General features: G+C 31.4%; 1 protein-coding gene across 9 annotated transcripts in view; it reads right to left on the bottom strand.

Moving 5' to 3' along the window:
- LOC130655469 (serine-protein kinase ATM-like) overlaps window positions 1-16,779 on the bottom strand; it is a 255,466-nt gene that overhangs the window by 160,349 nt on the left and 78,338 nt on the right. For all 9 annotated transcript variants that reach the window (XR_008984665.1, XR_008984666.1, XM_057458230.1 and 6 more), the window contains 3 exons: window positions 12,275-12,442; window positions 11,582-11,665; window positions 2,396-2,477 (listed from right to left, as the gene is read on the bottom strand). Coding sequence is in view for 7 of the 9 variants with exons in the window: in XM_057458230.1 (XP_057314213.1) it covers window positions 2,396-2,477; window positions 11,582-11,665; window positions 12,275-12,442 (334 nt within the window). In the remaining 2 variants the exon portion in view is untranslated. The remainder of the gene's footprint in view (window positions 1-2,395; window positions 2,478-11,581; window positions 11,666-12,274; window positions 12,443-16,779) is intronic.

The raw sequence follows: 16,779 nt of genomic DNA on the forward strand, positions 1-16,779 counted from the left end.
AACATTTGTTGAAAAAATAAATAATAATTTGCATTATGCTAGACAAACAATTACAAAGTTCGAATTGTATTAAAATAATTATTTTTTATTTTTTTCTTCATTTCTTTTGAGAGAATTTTGAATATGGTGAAGTTATAAAACATCAATGAAACAATAGATATTGCATGATCTAGGAAATCTCCCATATTTCTTAAGAAATTTCGTGATAACACCAGGTTAATGTAATGTTTGGTGCCTGCTATTAAACAAAGAAACAGTTCATCTTGAATTTCTTAATAACTATTTCTTAAAATTTAGTACCCTTATATTTAAGTTTTTGCTAAAAATATATAAAATTTTACAGTGAGTATTTCTGAACACAATCCTGGTAATCCAACAAGCCATTTAAAAAGTGTCATTGTGTCAAAACCTATCTTGAATTTGTTGTTGTAGAATAAAAAATTTTGGTCACCTCAACAACCCAACAAAACAATTGTTACCCCCATTTATTCATCTTTATCTTGTTAGTAAAAATGCCATTTGCTGAGCTCAAGAGTCAATAGTTAAACCAATGTTAACCTCAATTTAGTAACAAAAATTTTAAATTTTGTTAAGATTTTTGCCCAGAAACTCTAAGCAAACCTAAAAGTGTTTATAACTCAAAACCCCTTTTTTGTAAAGAAAGTGTATTTTTTTAAATGTCACAAATTTTTAACAGTGTCAAAAGGCAATACACCATCAACAATCTTTTATGACCCCTTAAAATAATAACAAATAGAAAAATGCTCAAAATATATTGGCTGTTCTGGTTGTGAGTGCAATTATGCTGACCTGTTTCATCCATTATTCCCTGGCATTCACCACCGCACCAGTGATGGACTGTGTGGCTAGGTATCAGCTGTAATCCATACTTAAAGGAACTTTATTGATGATATCTTAGTCTATGTAATTCCTTATCTACCACAAAATAACATTGAATTGTTTGATTTGCTTACCTGATGATAACATTGACACTAATCTGAAGATGTAATAAGCATGTCACAACATCTTGTTAAAAAAGTTTTATTATTTTAAAAATCATTACTGCATTTGTCCTCTTCCACTTCTTCACCACTTATCTGTTCAGTCATTGTCTTTGAATAATATGAATATCATGTCATGAACAAGCGAGTTTATTCTAGACTCTTCTTTGACTGCTACAGCTGTCATCAACAGGTAATGATCAAAATCATTTCTAGGTATTTACAAGTTAAGAAGATAATTCGAACATCGAAATTAATCAATCAGATCAATCAGACTGATCAATCAGAAATTGTGATGAAGAGGATGTGAAAATCCAAACAGTAGCTATGATGTGTATGCCATATATACCAAAGACAATAACAGAAAAGATTGTAAGGCATTTAAATTCACACTACATAGTATACTTTCCAAAAGACAACATAATGTAATATCGTCTGTGAAATCCGAAGTAAGGATTGTGACACTGTTTATGTCAGTGAAAAGAAACAAATGTTTAAACAATGTCAGCAAGAGCACAAAAAGGCCATATACAACGCTGATCAGAAATCAGATTGCTGAAAATAGATGAAGAATAATGATATTATAGACTGAGTAATTAAAAGATCATAGACTGAGAGTCTGGTTGGACAGCAAAAAAAGTAAAAGAAACTATAAATAATACAGACAGAAATACTTTATCAATAGTATTTCCGTTAAACGTCTAGAAATAAAAAAAAACTGCACTTCAGAAAGGAAGTATTTAGAAAAGTGCAAACTGGTTCAAGAAACACATAACAGAAAGCAAACTTTTAGAAAAAAAGGAAACACTAATCAATTATTGTTTCCATTCTGAAAAAAATTATTACTTTAATTGCTGTGATCTAATTGATTAATTTTGACCCTTTAATTATCTTCTAAACTAATAAAGGGCCAAAAAGGATTTCACTTAATGCCCATCAATGACAGCTGTAGTGATCAAAAGTAGCATAGAAAAAACTTGCTTGTTCATATGATAATACTTGTGTTATTCCATACCCTAGTTTTTTTTAAATTTTTATATACTTAGAAAAATAGGGTTTTGTACTGAATAATATTTGAATTTTTTTTTCAGTATGGGGCAATCATAAAGCACGTACGCTCTTAGGGGGAGGGGGTCAGACTAAAAGTCTATAAGTGCGTGAAGGGGGGGTCAGAGTACGTACGTATGAACTTTGATATCTGCACTATTTTTCTTTGCATAAATGGACAAAAAGGATGCATTATTAAAGGCATGACTTTCACGAAGAAAGCTAGTCTCCTTAAAGTGCCATTATGAATGGGTATCAGGAATTTATTAATTAGTGTTTAATATCAAATTAGACATTTGTATGTAAATCAGACTGGCCTAAAAAATTATGATATAGAATGATTTTACCTCATCTTTATGGTCATAAATATGGGAATAGCTATTCTTTCCAGAGATCTCAACAAATACATATTCTTCTGATTGTTCAAACCTATAAAAATAAACGTATGACTAACATCCTCATGTTTCTTAAACATAACTTTAAACAGAAAAAAAAAAATTTAACAAATATTCAAACTTAATTGTTTGAAAGGTAAGTTACAACAACTAGAGATTTCTTTGATTTTAAGAATTTAACATTCAACTTTTTTTGAAATTTTGATTTACCAGATTTTATACGTTCTTGTTACAAAGGACAAATGAACAGCAAAGAAAATATGCTAAAGAACAAAAAAAAAGTAACATCAAAGGTGTGCAATAAGAAAAATGATTTTTATCCTGTAATTTTTGTAATTGCTGTGTGTGCCATTAACGAAGCAAAATTGTGGAGTACGTTTGCTAAACGAAGTAATACCGAGAGTAGAATTCCTTTGCTACAAGTTTATAAAAAAAAAAAAAAAATAAAAATCGGAAAATTTTACTCCTCCTTTCCATAGAAAAATTTTGAGTTTGTGAAAGTGATTTTAGGAAAATTATTCTAATTCATGACCAACTGTAAACGGTGGCCAAATCCACTTCGTAATAAGCCTGTGGCTTTTGTTTTTTATACTCTTGTGATTCTACTCACTTAGGCGTCTAAATGTGTAAGGAAAACATGGTTGTGTACTGCAGTTAAGATTAGCAATAACTAACATGTATGTATGCACAAGTAATGCTGCCAGAGCTAGCTAAATAGCTAGCTAGCTTTCCCTAGCTGTTAGCCTGGCATCCATTCTATTTCTCACTGAAAGATTAGATTAAACAGTTCAAGTCTAAAATACCAAACCCTTTATATGTTTCAATATATTTCTCTTTGTTTTTTGTTTTGCTTTGTTGCTCCCTTCCTTTGTATAAAGAAAATAAATTTGATAGCAATGTCAATATTCATAACATGCTACATAACAAAAAAGTACTCATTAAGTGCGGAATTTTTCGCAGAAAGAAACTTTCTTAAATCAGAAAATAAAAGTTGGCCAAGAATCCAAATGAAAGGTTTTGCAAATCGTTGCTTCTGGAAAATTCTTCACGCAATAACTTTTGTCATCCAACAAAAGTTTGTCTTCAAAATCTCAAAGATAGAAACTAAAAATTATTTTGAAAAATATACTTATTTCTAAATAAGTCTTTTAAAAAAAGATGCCCGTTTAACTACTTCTATTTACTAGACATTTTTAGACACATTTATCTAGACACTAGATATTTTTTTAATTTTACCACACAAGAAACATGTTGTTTGTTCAGGTAAGTGATCTTTAAAAGTGCACAGTGGCATTAAATTTCTGCAAAAAGAGACTGCGTAATGCTTATGTCTCATTTAACGGTACCATATACATTTTTAAATTCTCCACAACCTCCAAATTTTAAGGTAGTATGTAATTAACATAATTAAATTTTCAGAGAGTTTAATTGGTGTTTAATTTGGCAGATAACTAAAAATATTAAATTTTGCAAAAATTTAATTTAGTGGGGAGCAAAAATAAATATTTTTGGTAGGATTTAGCGGATGAAAATTCCTGTTTAAAAAAAATTAAATTGGGTAAAAAAGGTCAATTCTTCTCAAATAATAAAATCCTTCATTTTTACCAATCAAATACATAAAATTGACAAAGACTGAAAAATAATTTATTGGGTATACGAAAAACAAAATATCAATCAAATTAAATTTTCGTAAAAATAATTTTTTTAGTACAAGTAAATGTAAAATGATCAAAAAAAAAGAGAAGTTCACAAAGTTGACTTTTAGTAGGTGAACCACAAACGAAGTTGGTTGGAATTTGTATTATTATTATAAGTGTATGTAAACCATCAAATTTTAATATTTTTTTAAATCAATTAAGTACCAACGAAAATTTTGTTACAAATTTAGAGCCTCTGAGGCTCGCTTTTGTTACCCATAACTACAATTTCAAAGAAACATGGAGAGAAAAAATGGCTATAAAGGAAGTACTAAGTTTAAAACACTTCTTTTACTCCTGTTGTTATTCTCATTCCTGTTATTATATTTTGGTGCTTCCTCATTCTAATATACCCTTTCCTGCATTTTTCACTAATGAACATTTTTCAAAAAATTTGCACACACATCCAATGTACATAAAAGATATTTTGATTGGTAAAAACCTTCAAATTAATCAAAGAAGTTTAACTAGTCTGACTTTTTGAAAATCTAAATGAGCAAATCTGCTGAAAACATATGATTTTTGCGAAGCGAAATTGTGGAGCACGTTTGCTACGCGAAGTATACCAAGAGATTATTGATATTCTCAAAATTTCAATAGAAAGAAAATCATATAAAACCAACTGATATTTTTTCAAGAAGAGTAGGTTATTTTTTTGTCTAATAGAACAAATAAGTTTGGACCAAGCAGCTGTTATAAATGTTAGCTAAAAATGCCAATAAATAGGCTTTGTACCCCCCCCCCCCTTCCCTTAATGCCCGATTTTCCGTTTGTCGGAAGCGAGAGACTTGGAAGTATACTCAAGCAATCAGAAAACGGCTATCGGCTAATTTGAATAATAGTGTATTTTACAGACCTAACACAAATACATAGTTTATACCAAGTCCTGATAATAATTGGCTTGGCTGGAATGCAACTTCTCTTAATATTTGGACTTGGAAAGCTTGTATATACCTTTTAAAGGCACATTATATTAATTTGAACGTTTATAATGCGCAAAAACGTGTTATATTTATGGCTTCATTAAAAAAAAGATTTTAAAGTACCAAATTATCAGCTTGAATTGGCATGTTTGTGGTATCCTTTTCATACAGCAGAAGAAAAGTGAGTTGCGAAGGTATGGATGATTTGAAAGTTATATTTACATTTTTTTCCTTGGTTCGATGTAGCTAGCTAACTAAATTACTTTTTGGTGCCTATGGCCACCATGGAAAATTATTTTTGCTGTCATCCTTCAATCGAATCATTAGCTAGCTAGCTAGATAGCTACCTCTAGCTACAGTCAGAAGAAGAAAATTCAATTCATAATGATTAACAAAACTCTTTTTTTTTTAAATTTTTAGATTTTTAAATATTTCCTAAAACTCAAGTTGCTTCTTTTTTTGTTGCATCGTGGAAATAAATTTAAGTCATCAATCCAAAACTAACGGGAAAATACCTCTTTATTCTTTAAGGTATTTGCTCATTTGTGGTTAAAAAATTTTGTACTTTTGCTACTAGGGTCTTTTTACTGATATATGTTCTAAATCTGAACTATTTTATCAAATGGTGCCTTTACCTGGAAATTCTACTTTGTTTACCTACTTTCGCATGTTGTTAAATTTTAACACTCAAACCTATAGCAATAAATTTTTTAAGAAGTTAGCTTATGTACGACGTGTGAAGTCACAAATTACCAATTGGACTTTTGTTCGATAATGGTGGCAACCGTTAATGTAATTATTGTTTTTGTGAGATTAAGATTAGACATTATAAAATATTTAAAAAAGATAAAAAAAAAATTTAGGGCTTTATCATTTTCTTTAGGACCCTATGTTTTTGCATTGTGTTTCATGAGCTTACAATAATGTGGTATTGCTAAGTTATGATATGTAAAAACTACTCTTGAATGACCCTTTAGGAATGTGAAACCACATAATACACCTTAATCAAATTTTGTGTTTTCGTAACTTTTGTGTTCAGTATGGTAGATTAGTATGCGTGTCAACTGGCCAAAAAAGCCATAAGTATGAGGGCAACCTTGAGCAAATTGTTAAGTACAATTTGTACTTTCCAAATGGAAAACAGTGCCTTCAATTCTGTTGTCTTGGCCACAAAAAGTAGTGATCTATATTTTATGTGGTTAGCCTCATTAAAGTAAAAAATTTACCCTGTCAATTGTTCCAGGAGGGACAACATGACGGTTCTAGAGTGCTAAAAAGCTTCCATTTGAGCTACAAAAAAAAAAATTCTGTTCAATAAGGAACAGCTGTTATGTTAGATTGAACCCATATGAATATGAAGTGAACACTCTACCGACTGAACTACCAATCCCCAAAGGAGACAACCCTCAAAGTAAACAGAGTTGCATGACTTTATTAATTCTATCAAGCATGTATCAATCATATTGTATTTAGTAAATAATTTTTGAGCACACTGTCCCAAAAAAAGATATATATTTGTAGTTTAGAAATTTAGCTCTAAATATCGTCTCTCAAAGGCACTGGATTTTAATGTACTTAAAGACTTTACTATATATATAATATAATATACTATGAAAAAATGTTTTCTGTTTCTTTTTAGATTGCGTACAATGAGAGCGAGAGATGTTATCTTTCAATACGTGAGATAAAAAGAAGAAAGCGAAACCTCATCCCGCGTTGTTATTGTTTTTCTATCAAAAACTTAAAGCCGTTTTATAAATCTTGATACAGTTAATAAATTGTTTTCGTTTCTGTAGATTGTTTGTTTTTGTTTATTGTTTCCCGTGAGTTTACAAAATTTATTGCAGCAGATTCATTGGCTTCAAGAAATCGGTTTTCATAACTAGTGCCGTTATTTTTAAGTAAAAAAAAAAAAAACACATGCTGCTTCGTTCGCCTTCTTGTCTCCGAAAGTCTCTATTATTATCTGCGTTCCGAGTATTATTTTCCGGTTGAAAGAGTGTACCTTACAATGCGCATCCCCTTAATTCGTGACATTTTCGCACACTACGGATTGTACAACTCGATGTATTGCATTTCTTTCAAAATAAGGGTTTTAACTTTATAAAAGTATAACTTTGCATGGATTTTTAGCGCTAAAAGCTTCATCAATGTTGGATTTACGTCGGCCACCACTGACAATATTGTGATTGTTGTCAATATTTAATTTTATAATTCTGTGAAAAAGAGGTTTTACGAAATTTCTTAGTTTTCGTTTATGTTTAGTTTCGTGCAATCTAAATTTCTCGTACCTTCTTAAAAGAAATATTCCGCATATATATATTGTATTTTTGCCAAAAAATCACTACTTTTGCACAAGGAGTTGTTGTTCCGCGGCGAGTTTATTTTACAACCTCGTCCCCAGGGTTTTCTACGTCTATGATATTCAGTTTTGGTGTATTTCCCAGATATCAGTTGCAGTAAGATGTTAGCACCTCGTTGTATTATATCAAAGAGAGACAAAAGCACTAGGGTCAACTATTGGCTAGTTTCGATTTTGCTTGCAACTTGCGTAATGCTTCGCAACCTTTTTTTAATTTCTAGTTGATAATACAGGATCCATCTCTTTTTTGCTATGCTGCATGGATATGATAGTGAGTTTTCATATTTATAAATTAGACACCTGCATACTAAATTTTCAGGTTCCATGCCTTTCAGAGCCTTAGATATTGGACATTACTCGAAACTACCACTTAGACTTCTATGAAATCCTTATAATAGGGAAAATATGATATCGTTTGTTAGGTTAACCTTAGAACCTGAAATTCAAAACGCAAGTTTATTTCATCATGGAGAATCATTCTGTAATTATTTGACACATGATTAATGTGATTTCCCAATTTCTTTTTTTTTTTTAGCGAATTATGCAAAAACCAGAAAAGTTGTGAAACGACTTATTTATTTGTCAGAAACTTCAAACAGAATGTTAAAATTTGTTCTAGAACTAAAGTAATTGAATTTTAAGCAGATAGTGTTTTCTTAGACAAATTTCAAACTTCCAATGAAAAAGTGCTGACATAAGCAAAAAATATTGCTACCACTTTGCTTTCTGCCATTTGTAACTTATGATAATAGAGATAAGCCAATATAATACTTTTACGACTTCTTTATGTCTTCCTTATGCCTTATGTTTGTTCACTTTCTCTTGCATTTTCATAATCAAGTGTGAACGTCTGAAGTTTGTGTTTGCATCAGATTTTCAAAATTAGCATTGCATATGCGATGTTGCTTGTGTTTGCACTTGCAACATAAATGTGAACCAGGCCTTACTAAAGTGCATTAAATAAGATGTCAATATATACAGGTTGCTAACTAAAACCAAACCATGTTGAAATTCCTAAAGTTTCAAATTAGTTTGAATGTTCAAATTAGGAGAGTACGTCTTTAAGATTTGAAACTCTTTATTTGAAGGAATGTCCTTTGTTTACTTTAAAATGCCTAGTGGTTTGTGAATCCACAGGTACATTTTCATTCATACAGCTTACACAATGGGTGAAGGTTTTTATCCTTTAAGATGAAGAGAATTTTACTCTTTTTTCTGATCCGCTCAACTGCAGTGTCATACATGTTACTTGAAAACTCCTTAATCTTTTTGAGGAAGTGTTTACAAATCCACTTACGCAAATAATATGAAAGGTTTTTCAATTTCAAATAAATGATTTGGTATGATCATACGATCAATATCATTAACAATTTTCGCACTGATGGACTTTTTTTCAAACTGTCACTTAGACCAAATTGTAATGGGTAGCTAGTTAAAGCAAGTTAAAAAAACCTTTATATTATTTAAGTTCCAGTTCCAAAAAATTTAACGAGTTTACAAGTAACAATGTAGACGTAGAAATTAAGTGGACCACAAAAAAAGTTAAAGATAATTAACTCCGATATATACGGAGGTGTGGCACTCAAGGGCTAAAATATGTTGATATCAGCAGCAAAAATCTGAAATCATAACGCAGAACCACATTTTTTCAAAATTACCCAGGGTTCCTCGACGTTGTCCATCATATTGGCTAGCGCTGAAACTTGTGAACGAGACGCAGTTGGAAGCTAAGTGATAAAGTACAAGAGCTAAATATATTATTTTTATGTAGCTAGCTACACAAAAGATTTTTCAAGGCATTCTGTCATTTTTATTAAAGATAGCTACCTGCTAGCAATTTGGACCTCCCATAACAGTGAACAGTCAAGACTTGAGTATATAGCTAGTTAGGTATGCAAGGCATTGCATGTTGGTTAAATATGTTGTCACGACAAACAGAAATCTATATTTCATAAATAAATTTCTACGAATGTTCAGGTTTCTTTTATGAAATAACAAAATCTTGGAGAGTATAGCCAGAAGTAACATTCCCTTGGAGCTGAAAGACTTGAAGTCTCTGTCCAGGTTAAGACTTAGTAAAGGGTAAACTGTGTCACACGGAGGACACTTAGTGTAATGTGTTACAAATCCAGTGGAGCGTTTATAGCTTTAAAGGTATAATACATTTTTCATAAACCAACATTCACAGGATTTATGATAAAGCCTATTATTACTTCTGCAAAGCAAATCAGTTGTTTAGCATTTTTCATTTTGCATAATAAGTTCCTGTAGATATTCAAAAATTAATTGTGAGTGACACCAGGCTGAGCGATTAGTGCAAGTTAACGTGTTGCAGATCCAGGTGGACAAAAAAATAACTTCTAACTACTTTGTATTTATACGGCATAAAATTTAGATTATGTATTTGGCACTGTGCTTTAGAAGCTCATTCCCACTTTCTCTGAGCTGGATAAGGTATTTGGTCCTAAACCTGGGACACATTTTATCTGTTTGAATTATTTTAACTCCTGATAATCACTTTGAATGTTTTCTGTACACATGGCTTGTCAAAATGATATGCTGTCAAAAACAGTTTATCGGCGTCTCCAAAAATGGCTAAATTCAGGAACTCAAAAACTATGATAATAGCAAAAAAAAATTTTTGGGTTCATTTTATCAAACTGGTCTAAAAACATATAACACTAAGTTTCAAGTTATTATTTCAATTTTTACGGAAGTAATAGGACTTTTACTTAGTTTTAGCATAGTTTTTCATATCACTGTCACCAAAATGGCTGCAGGGACTAATCGGTTTGAAATTAATTTATAATATTTTTATAACAACCTTTTTCTCTTTTTGTGTTTTTTTGTTGCATAGCTTATGTATATGACATTATGATAAGGACGAAAAAGTTACTGTGCGACATGGGTTTTAAACCTTAAAAATTTCCAGCGAGAAACTTGAAAACTAATAAATGACAAAATCGCAAAAGTTTATCTTAAAAATTTTTAATTTTTGTTATTGTGAAAGTAATCCACTTGAAAAGGTTTCTGAGGTTTTTTATGAAGAAATCTTCCATATTACCCATATGGGGTAACTTGATGAACAATGAATTTTCCAGCAAGTGTTCTGTAGTATGTGTAATATAATTTTAAAAACTGTGATGTAATTTTCCTCTAAGTTTTGACTTTTAATCCAACTAAAAATCTCAGCCTTGTCCTTTCATACTTAGTCTAGCTAGTTATAGCGAAAAAGTTTAATATTTAAACTTGACCTATTTTACTGAGTATTAAGTAATAAATGCTAGTTTAAACCTTAATCTTACAGGTAGTTAAGCTACCTGTAAGAACTTCTCTTTTGTAAACAAACCCAGTGGTATTTTTGTAATAAGTACCAAATTTAATGTGTGCATTTCTTGCGCTTATGAGTGTAACCAATGTGCCCTGTACGTAAATCCTAAAAATTTATGTCATTGGTTCACTCTTTACGAATGACACCACATAACAAAAAAACCGTGCTTTGCTATTTCCCCTAACCTCTACCGAGATTTGGTTGTGATATATATCAAAATTAATTGTCTTTAAGTATCTTCATCGTAAAGGATAAAAACCCTTGTCCATTGTGTAAGCTGTATGAAGGAGAAAGTATGTGCAGATTCACTTATATTGGGGAAACAATAAGGACCTTCCTTGAAGTGCAATGGAAAGAAAATGGAAATACCAAAACTTATTTGAAATCCGCCAGACATTTAGAAACCAAGGACATGGCCTTCAGATGGAGAGTGTCCTCAAAGATTTTATAATAGCAATTAAGCAACCTAATTTGAACTTTTAAACTCAAAACTTTAATATCTATTTTGTTATGGGGATAGGTTGTTTTTAGTTATCAACTTGTACAATATTAAATCTTATAATTTACTTTTTTATATTTTTACTGAAACCAGAAAAGCTGTTATACAAGAAAAAATTATTTTTATACTTTTCCTTTTAAAATGAATTTAAATTTAATGTTCTGCAAAAATATTGTGGTTAAAACTAATTCCTAATGTAAGCTTATGAATTTGCTCAAAGGAGTCAACTGACCAGTACAAATCTGTAGGTATTTTCTTGTTACAAATAATTAACGGAAATAAGGCTGAAAGAACAACAGATAAAAATAATACAAACATAATTTTACCATGACTGTAAAGCCTTTCCTACTTCAACTGGGTTACAGGAAACAAGAGCAGCCAGCAATGAGCAGTAGATGTGAAAGCTCTCCCTGTAAATTTTATTATAAAAAATTTTAGTAAAGTAACTCTTAATTTTTTAAAGGGTTAAGTGAAGGGATAGAATAGGGACAGTTATATATAGCTATAACATTTTTAATTACACATCTGGGTTGAGGACTTTTATTACAGGGATATGGCGTGTTACAAATCTAGTAGAGCGCTGACAGTGATAAAGCCTTTCCGACACTGAACATTAGGTTGAGCACTTAGTGCAGGTAAACCATGCTGCACATCCAGTGGAGGGTTTTAGTATATACAGGTATACAATACGTGGCAAATTCACTGAAGCGCTTATAGTAATACAGCGTTTCGGCTGTAATGTGCTTTTCAAAAAATAACTTTCATGCTACTTTAGCCAAAAAAGTTTATCACAGAATTAGCAAATTAAATAAAGAGTATGCAAAATAATTATGCAGAAATAAAACACTTAGGGTCGCTTAAACATCACACCAAAATTGTGAAAAAAAATTCTATATTGTTTCCTTTATCAAGGAAAATTTATATTTCTTTTACTAAACTTAATAAAAATAATTATGTAGCAGATTACTCTTCTTAAAAAAAAACTACACATTATCTAACCACAACATAAAATATAATACCTGTCTAAACATTGAAGGCAGTGAAGGACATCTTCATTAAGTGGTAATAACCAGCTGATTAATTGTTCCCGCAATTTTAGTTGTTGGACTGTTTGATTTACATACTGGTCATAGTTTTCAGGAAAGAATGATCTTTGTAAGACATCAAACAACATTTTCACAGATTCACTGAAATATAAAATAGCAGTATAAAAATGCTGATTCCGGGCCATCTGCAAAGTGATCATGATCTATTGAAGCATGCAAATATGTTTCCACAAATAAACATAAATAAATAACTTGCTATAAAAAGACGCGAAAAACCACAATTTGGGCACGTGATAGCTAATAAGATCTTTAACATACTACACACTACTACAGAACAAGTAGCATCCAGCTTGATGTCTTCCATAATATTGACATCAGTCAACCTTACTGTGGCACTTATTTAATGTTACACATAATTAGCCTATTATCACCATAGATTAGCCAGGTGAACTTGAGCAATTTAGTACAGGTAAACTGTGCTGCACATTCGGGGGGAGCACTGTACATGGGTGAATCTTTATCATGGTTATCACTAACATGCCGCACATAGTGTAGTGTGTTCGTCTCCGGCTCCCAGTTCCAGGGACCGCGAATCAAATCCCGCTCGTTGCTACACAGTATACTAGTTATGAGGAATATAGTTCTTCTTTAATATTGAGCACTGTAGTTATACTTTACATCACACATCTGTTGAATTATTCAAAAAAAATCCCACAAAAGCAGTTCAAATATAATAACAACAAAAAAATCTCCCGGTATTTTGCAAAAAGTTTAATTGAACAGTAATTTTTAAATAAAAACACAGACTACAACCTGCGATAAGCCTGACAAATTTCTATTTTAAATTTAAACAGCAACTTTAGTTTAAATAAAAACACCACCTACACAAAAAAGTCACCAAGAATTATATCATAGGTTGTCATGAGAGTTCTAACATGACAACACCTAAGTTTATAATACATTTACGATGTAGCAACATAACTGCATTTAACATAAAAAACTTAGCATCCATCTAAACATTTTCTTACAGCCGAATGTACGTGATTTTTTCACATTTAAGTCAAGTAGCTGAACCTTATTAGTTAGTTATTTGCACCTTAGTAAAAATCAGATTAGTTATTAAAGCCACAAAAAAAAACAATGTTAGCTAGCATAACAAAAAAATACAAGACGGGAAATCGAAACCACCCACAAAAGAAGCAAAGAAAGTCATCTTTAATTTTTCTAGGCAAATTTCTTTACTCCTTAAAGTTTATAACAAAAGTTAAATCTGATAACAAAAGTTTAAATCTAACAACAGGCAAGGGGTCCTCTGTCCTCCACGATACCTTTCATTTATTGGGGCAATTGTAGAAGTCCTGTGAAAGCCACATAATGATGGTGTCACTTTAAAAAACACACAGTGCATTCTGTAAACAGTTGGCGTTAGGAAGGGCATCCAGCTGTTAAACAATGCCAAAACTCTTTATTAATGGCTATTAGAACAGTTGACCAGACAAACTGGGTAAATGGGACTGGAACTCTAAGAAGTGAAGGTGTCGCAGAAATAAGAAGGGGAGAATTGCATGAGTTTGGAATGGCAACAGACACGGTGGTTTGCAACACATCATTCAGTAAGTGGTTGCCAGACACAAATAGATTACTTTCTGGTTATAAAGTGAGACAAGAAGTTTGTAAAGGATGTGAAAGTTATATCGGGGAAGTGTGTGTTTCCCAACATAGGTTACTGCTTTGTGACATTATTGTGAAGAGTGTCGAAGGAGCCAAGGGAAAGTAGAGGTCTCGACGTAAAGTCTGGAAGCTGTAGGAAGAGATTGTTGCAAGACAATTTAGTGCAAAAGTTCAGCAGTTGGCCCATAATATGAGGAATTATGGTGTTTTTGTTGCTGATGCAGCTCAATAATTGTATTCATAAATAATTAGGCCATTATGATTATTGTTTTGCAATAACTGAAAAATCACCCAAGGCATTTATTCAATTTTCGAGATATTTAGGGACTGTTTATTGGACACGGTCATTAAATTTAATGAGCATCTCCAATAAACAACCAGTCTTTATTTATAAAAAGTAGTTGTTTTGCTAAAAAAAGGTTGGAAGATCTTGAAATATTATTTTTTGGGGATCGGCGTTTTCACCTTAGCAAAAAGAGGACAAACTTCATAGATATTACAGTAATCCTGCGTGCAGAATTAACTCAACACCTACTGAAAGATGAACTTAATAGAGAGGTGAGAATAAAATCGAGAAAATACCTTACCTATATTTTTATTATTAATTCAACACATCAAAAATGCTTAAATGAAGGCAACTTCAATAAACACTCTGGTTTAATATATTTTTCATTTTAATAGGCCGTTTATGGTAAATGAGTGTTTAAGAGAGACTGGGTGTTTATTAGATTATTTACTGTATTATAGGCAAGAGCAAGGCAAGCAAATATCAATTATCTGCAAGTTAAAAAAATCAGACTTCGTTGTTTCTTAGTTTTTAAAAACTGTAACAATTTGAGTCTCTTTTTATTTTGTTCTTATTTTTAAACTTCGTAAGAAAACACAATGTATACTATTAAAATCTTTTCCCGAATATATGCCAAGGCATATTCTAATTTTAATATTAAACATGCAGGGCATATTTAAAGCCTGCACATACGTCAAAAAGTAACCAACACAGCAGTGCGAATTGTACAACCCTTTTTTATGATCACAAACTAAGCAAATGCATTAAAAAATAAAATTTAAATTTGAATATGTAAAAGTCGAAATCTTTATTTTTCCATATTTATATGTGCTGTTTAAGAAGGTGCAATAGAATGTAATATAAATGCAAAATGTCCTACAAAATCAAAGTTGTCCAACAACCGTATGTAAAAAGCTAAATCTGCTTACTTTGCCCATGCTAAAAGTATACCAGAAAAAAAGTAAGCCAAAGGCATTCACAAACTCCAACATATTTCGTTAAGTCAAACAAAAAAGGTTATTACAAAATGTTCAGAATCTACAGCATACCACAACCCCTCCCAAAGTTTTACACCAGATTTGGGGTTAGACCTTTTCATGATCAGGATACAACAAGAAACTAAGTATTTAAGGGAAAAATGGGCTCTGAAAGTTTAAACGACTCAAAAATCATAACACCCCTAAAATCATCTCTCTTCCACATACCCTAAACAATAGCAGAAAAGTGTGTAAAGAAGACATGTTCAAGCTCAAGACAACAAGGAACTACATATTTGAGGGAAAATTGAGCTCTGAAAGTTTAAACCACTAAAAAATTTTGTTACACACCTAAATTCATCTCTCCATATACTCCATCAGTAGATCATCTTCTCGATGTTATACCTGCTTTTCTTTGTTAGGTAGCTAGCATTCTCTTGATATAAGTCCAATCAGTTTTTTACTTCAATTACTAAATTTTCTTCATCCCAAGAAGAACAGATTGGAAATGTATACAATTGTCTGATACATTTCCAATTAGTTCTCTTTGTGACGTTATATCATCTTATGTTTTTTTCCATATGAAAAATATTTCTAACACCATTTTTTTACTTGATAAAAATTTGTTTTTTACATTTCGAAATTCGAAAAATTTCGGCAGTAGATTTTTAATAAAAAAGTAACTTTCAGAACACAAAAATGGAATATAAAGAAGAACAAACAAACTTTGAATCTCGTGATCAGTAAACATCAGCATGCTTTTTTAAAAAAATCTTCTTCGCTTCGCTTTTGTTTTCTCTTTTCAGTTGATAAACAACTTGTGTCCATGAGATACGCTATGCGCATCCTAAACCGGCGGAAAAAGGTAATATTTTTTACAGTCTCATGCAGCTTTAACATGTTACACCCTGGTATCAAATCTGGTATTCTCTATGGTAAAGTTCAGAAAAAGTGTATTGATAACTGTTCTATTCTATCTGCTACAAGCACTCCATTGCTGGCTGAACTTCCTTTTTCTTTATTACCTGTTTTAACTCATAATGAACACACTGTGCATGACTCTTTCTCTTTTGACAATGACATCACTGAATAAAATAGCACACACTGTCAACTTGTTATTTACCAACATTCCTTTGGATGCAAGTATTAATATTTGCTCCAATTTCATTTATGAAAGCAGCAAAAAAATATTAGTATATCTAGAAGTGAATTTAAAACTCTTTCTTCTAAGAAGTCCTATTTTATTTTGAATGATAAACTTTATCAGCAGATCAAAGGTGCCGCAGGCTCTCCATTAGGACCCACCAAAGCTAATGCTTTCTTTATGTTACAATAAAAGAAACTGGAGAATAATTGCCCAAATTCTTTTAAACCAAAGGTACATTGATGATAATTTTATACTATTTTCCTCTCTAAAACACTTCCTTCTTACCATATCACACAGCAATAGTAATTGTCATTTCGTTACTTCAGTACACAGAAACCCTATTTTTAGTGGCGTTTACACACATTTAATATCCCCCTTTATTACATCATTGCTTTAA

This window comes from Hydractinia symbiolongicarpus, chromosome 8 (assembly GCF_029227915.1).
Source record: "Hydractinia symbiolongicarpus strain clone_291-10 chromosome 8, HSymV2.1, whole genome shotgun sequence".
NCBI classification, from domain to species: Eukaryota; Metazoa; Cnidaria; class Hydrozoa; order Anthoathecata; family Hydractiniidae; genus Hydractinia; species Hydractinia symbiolongicarpus.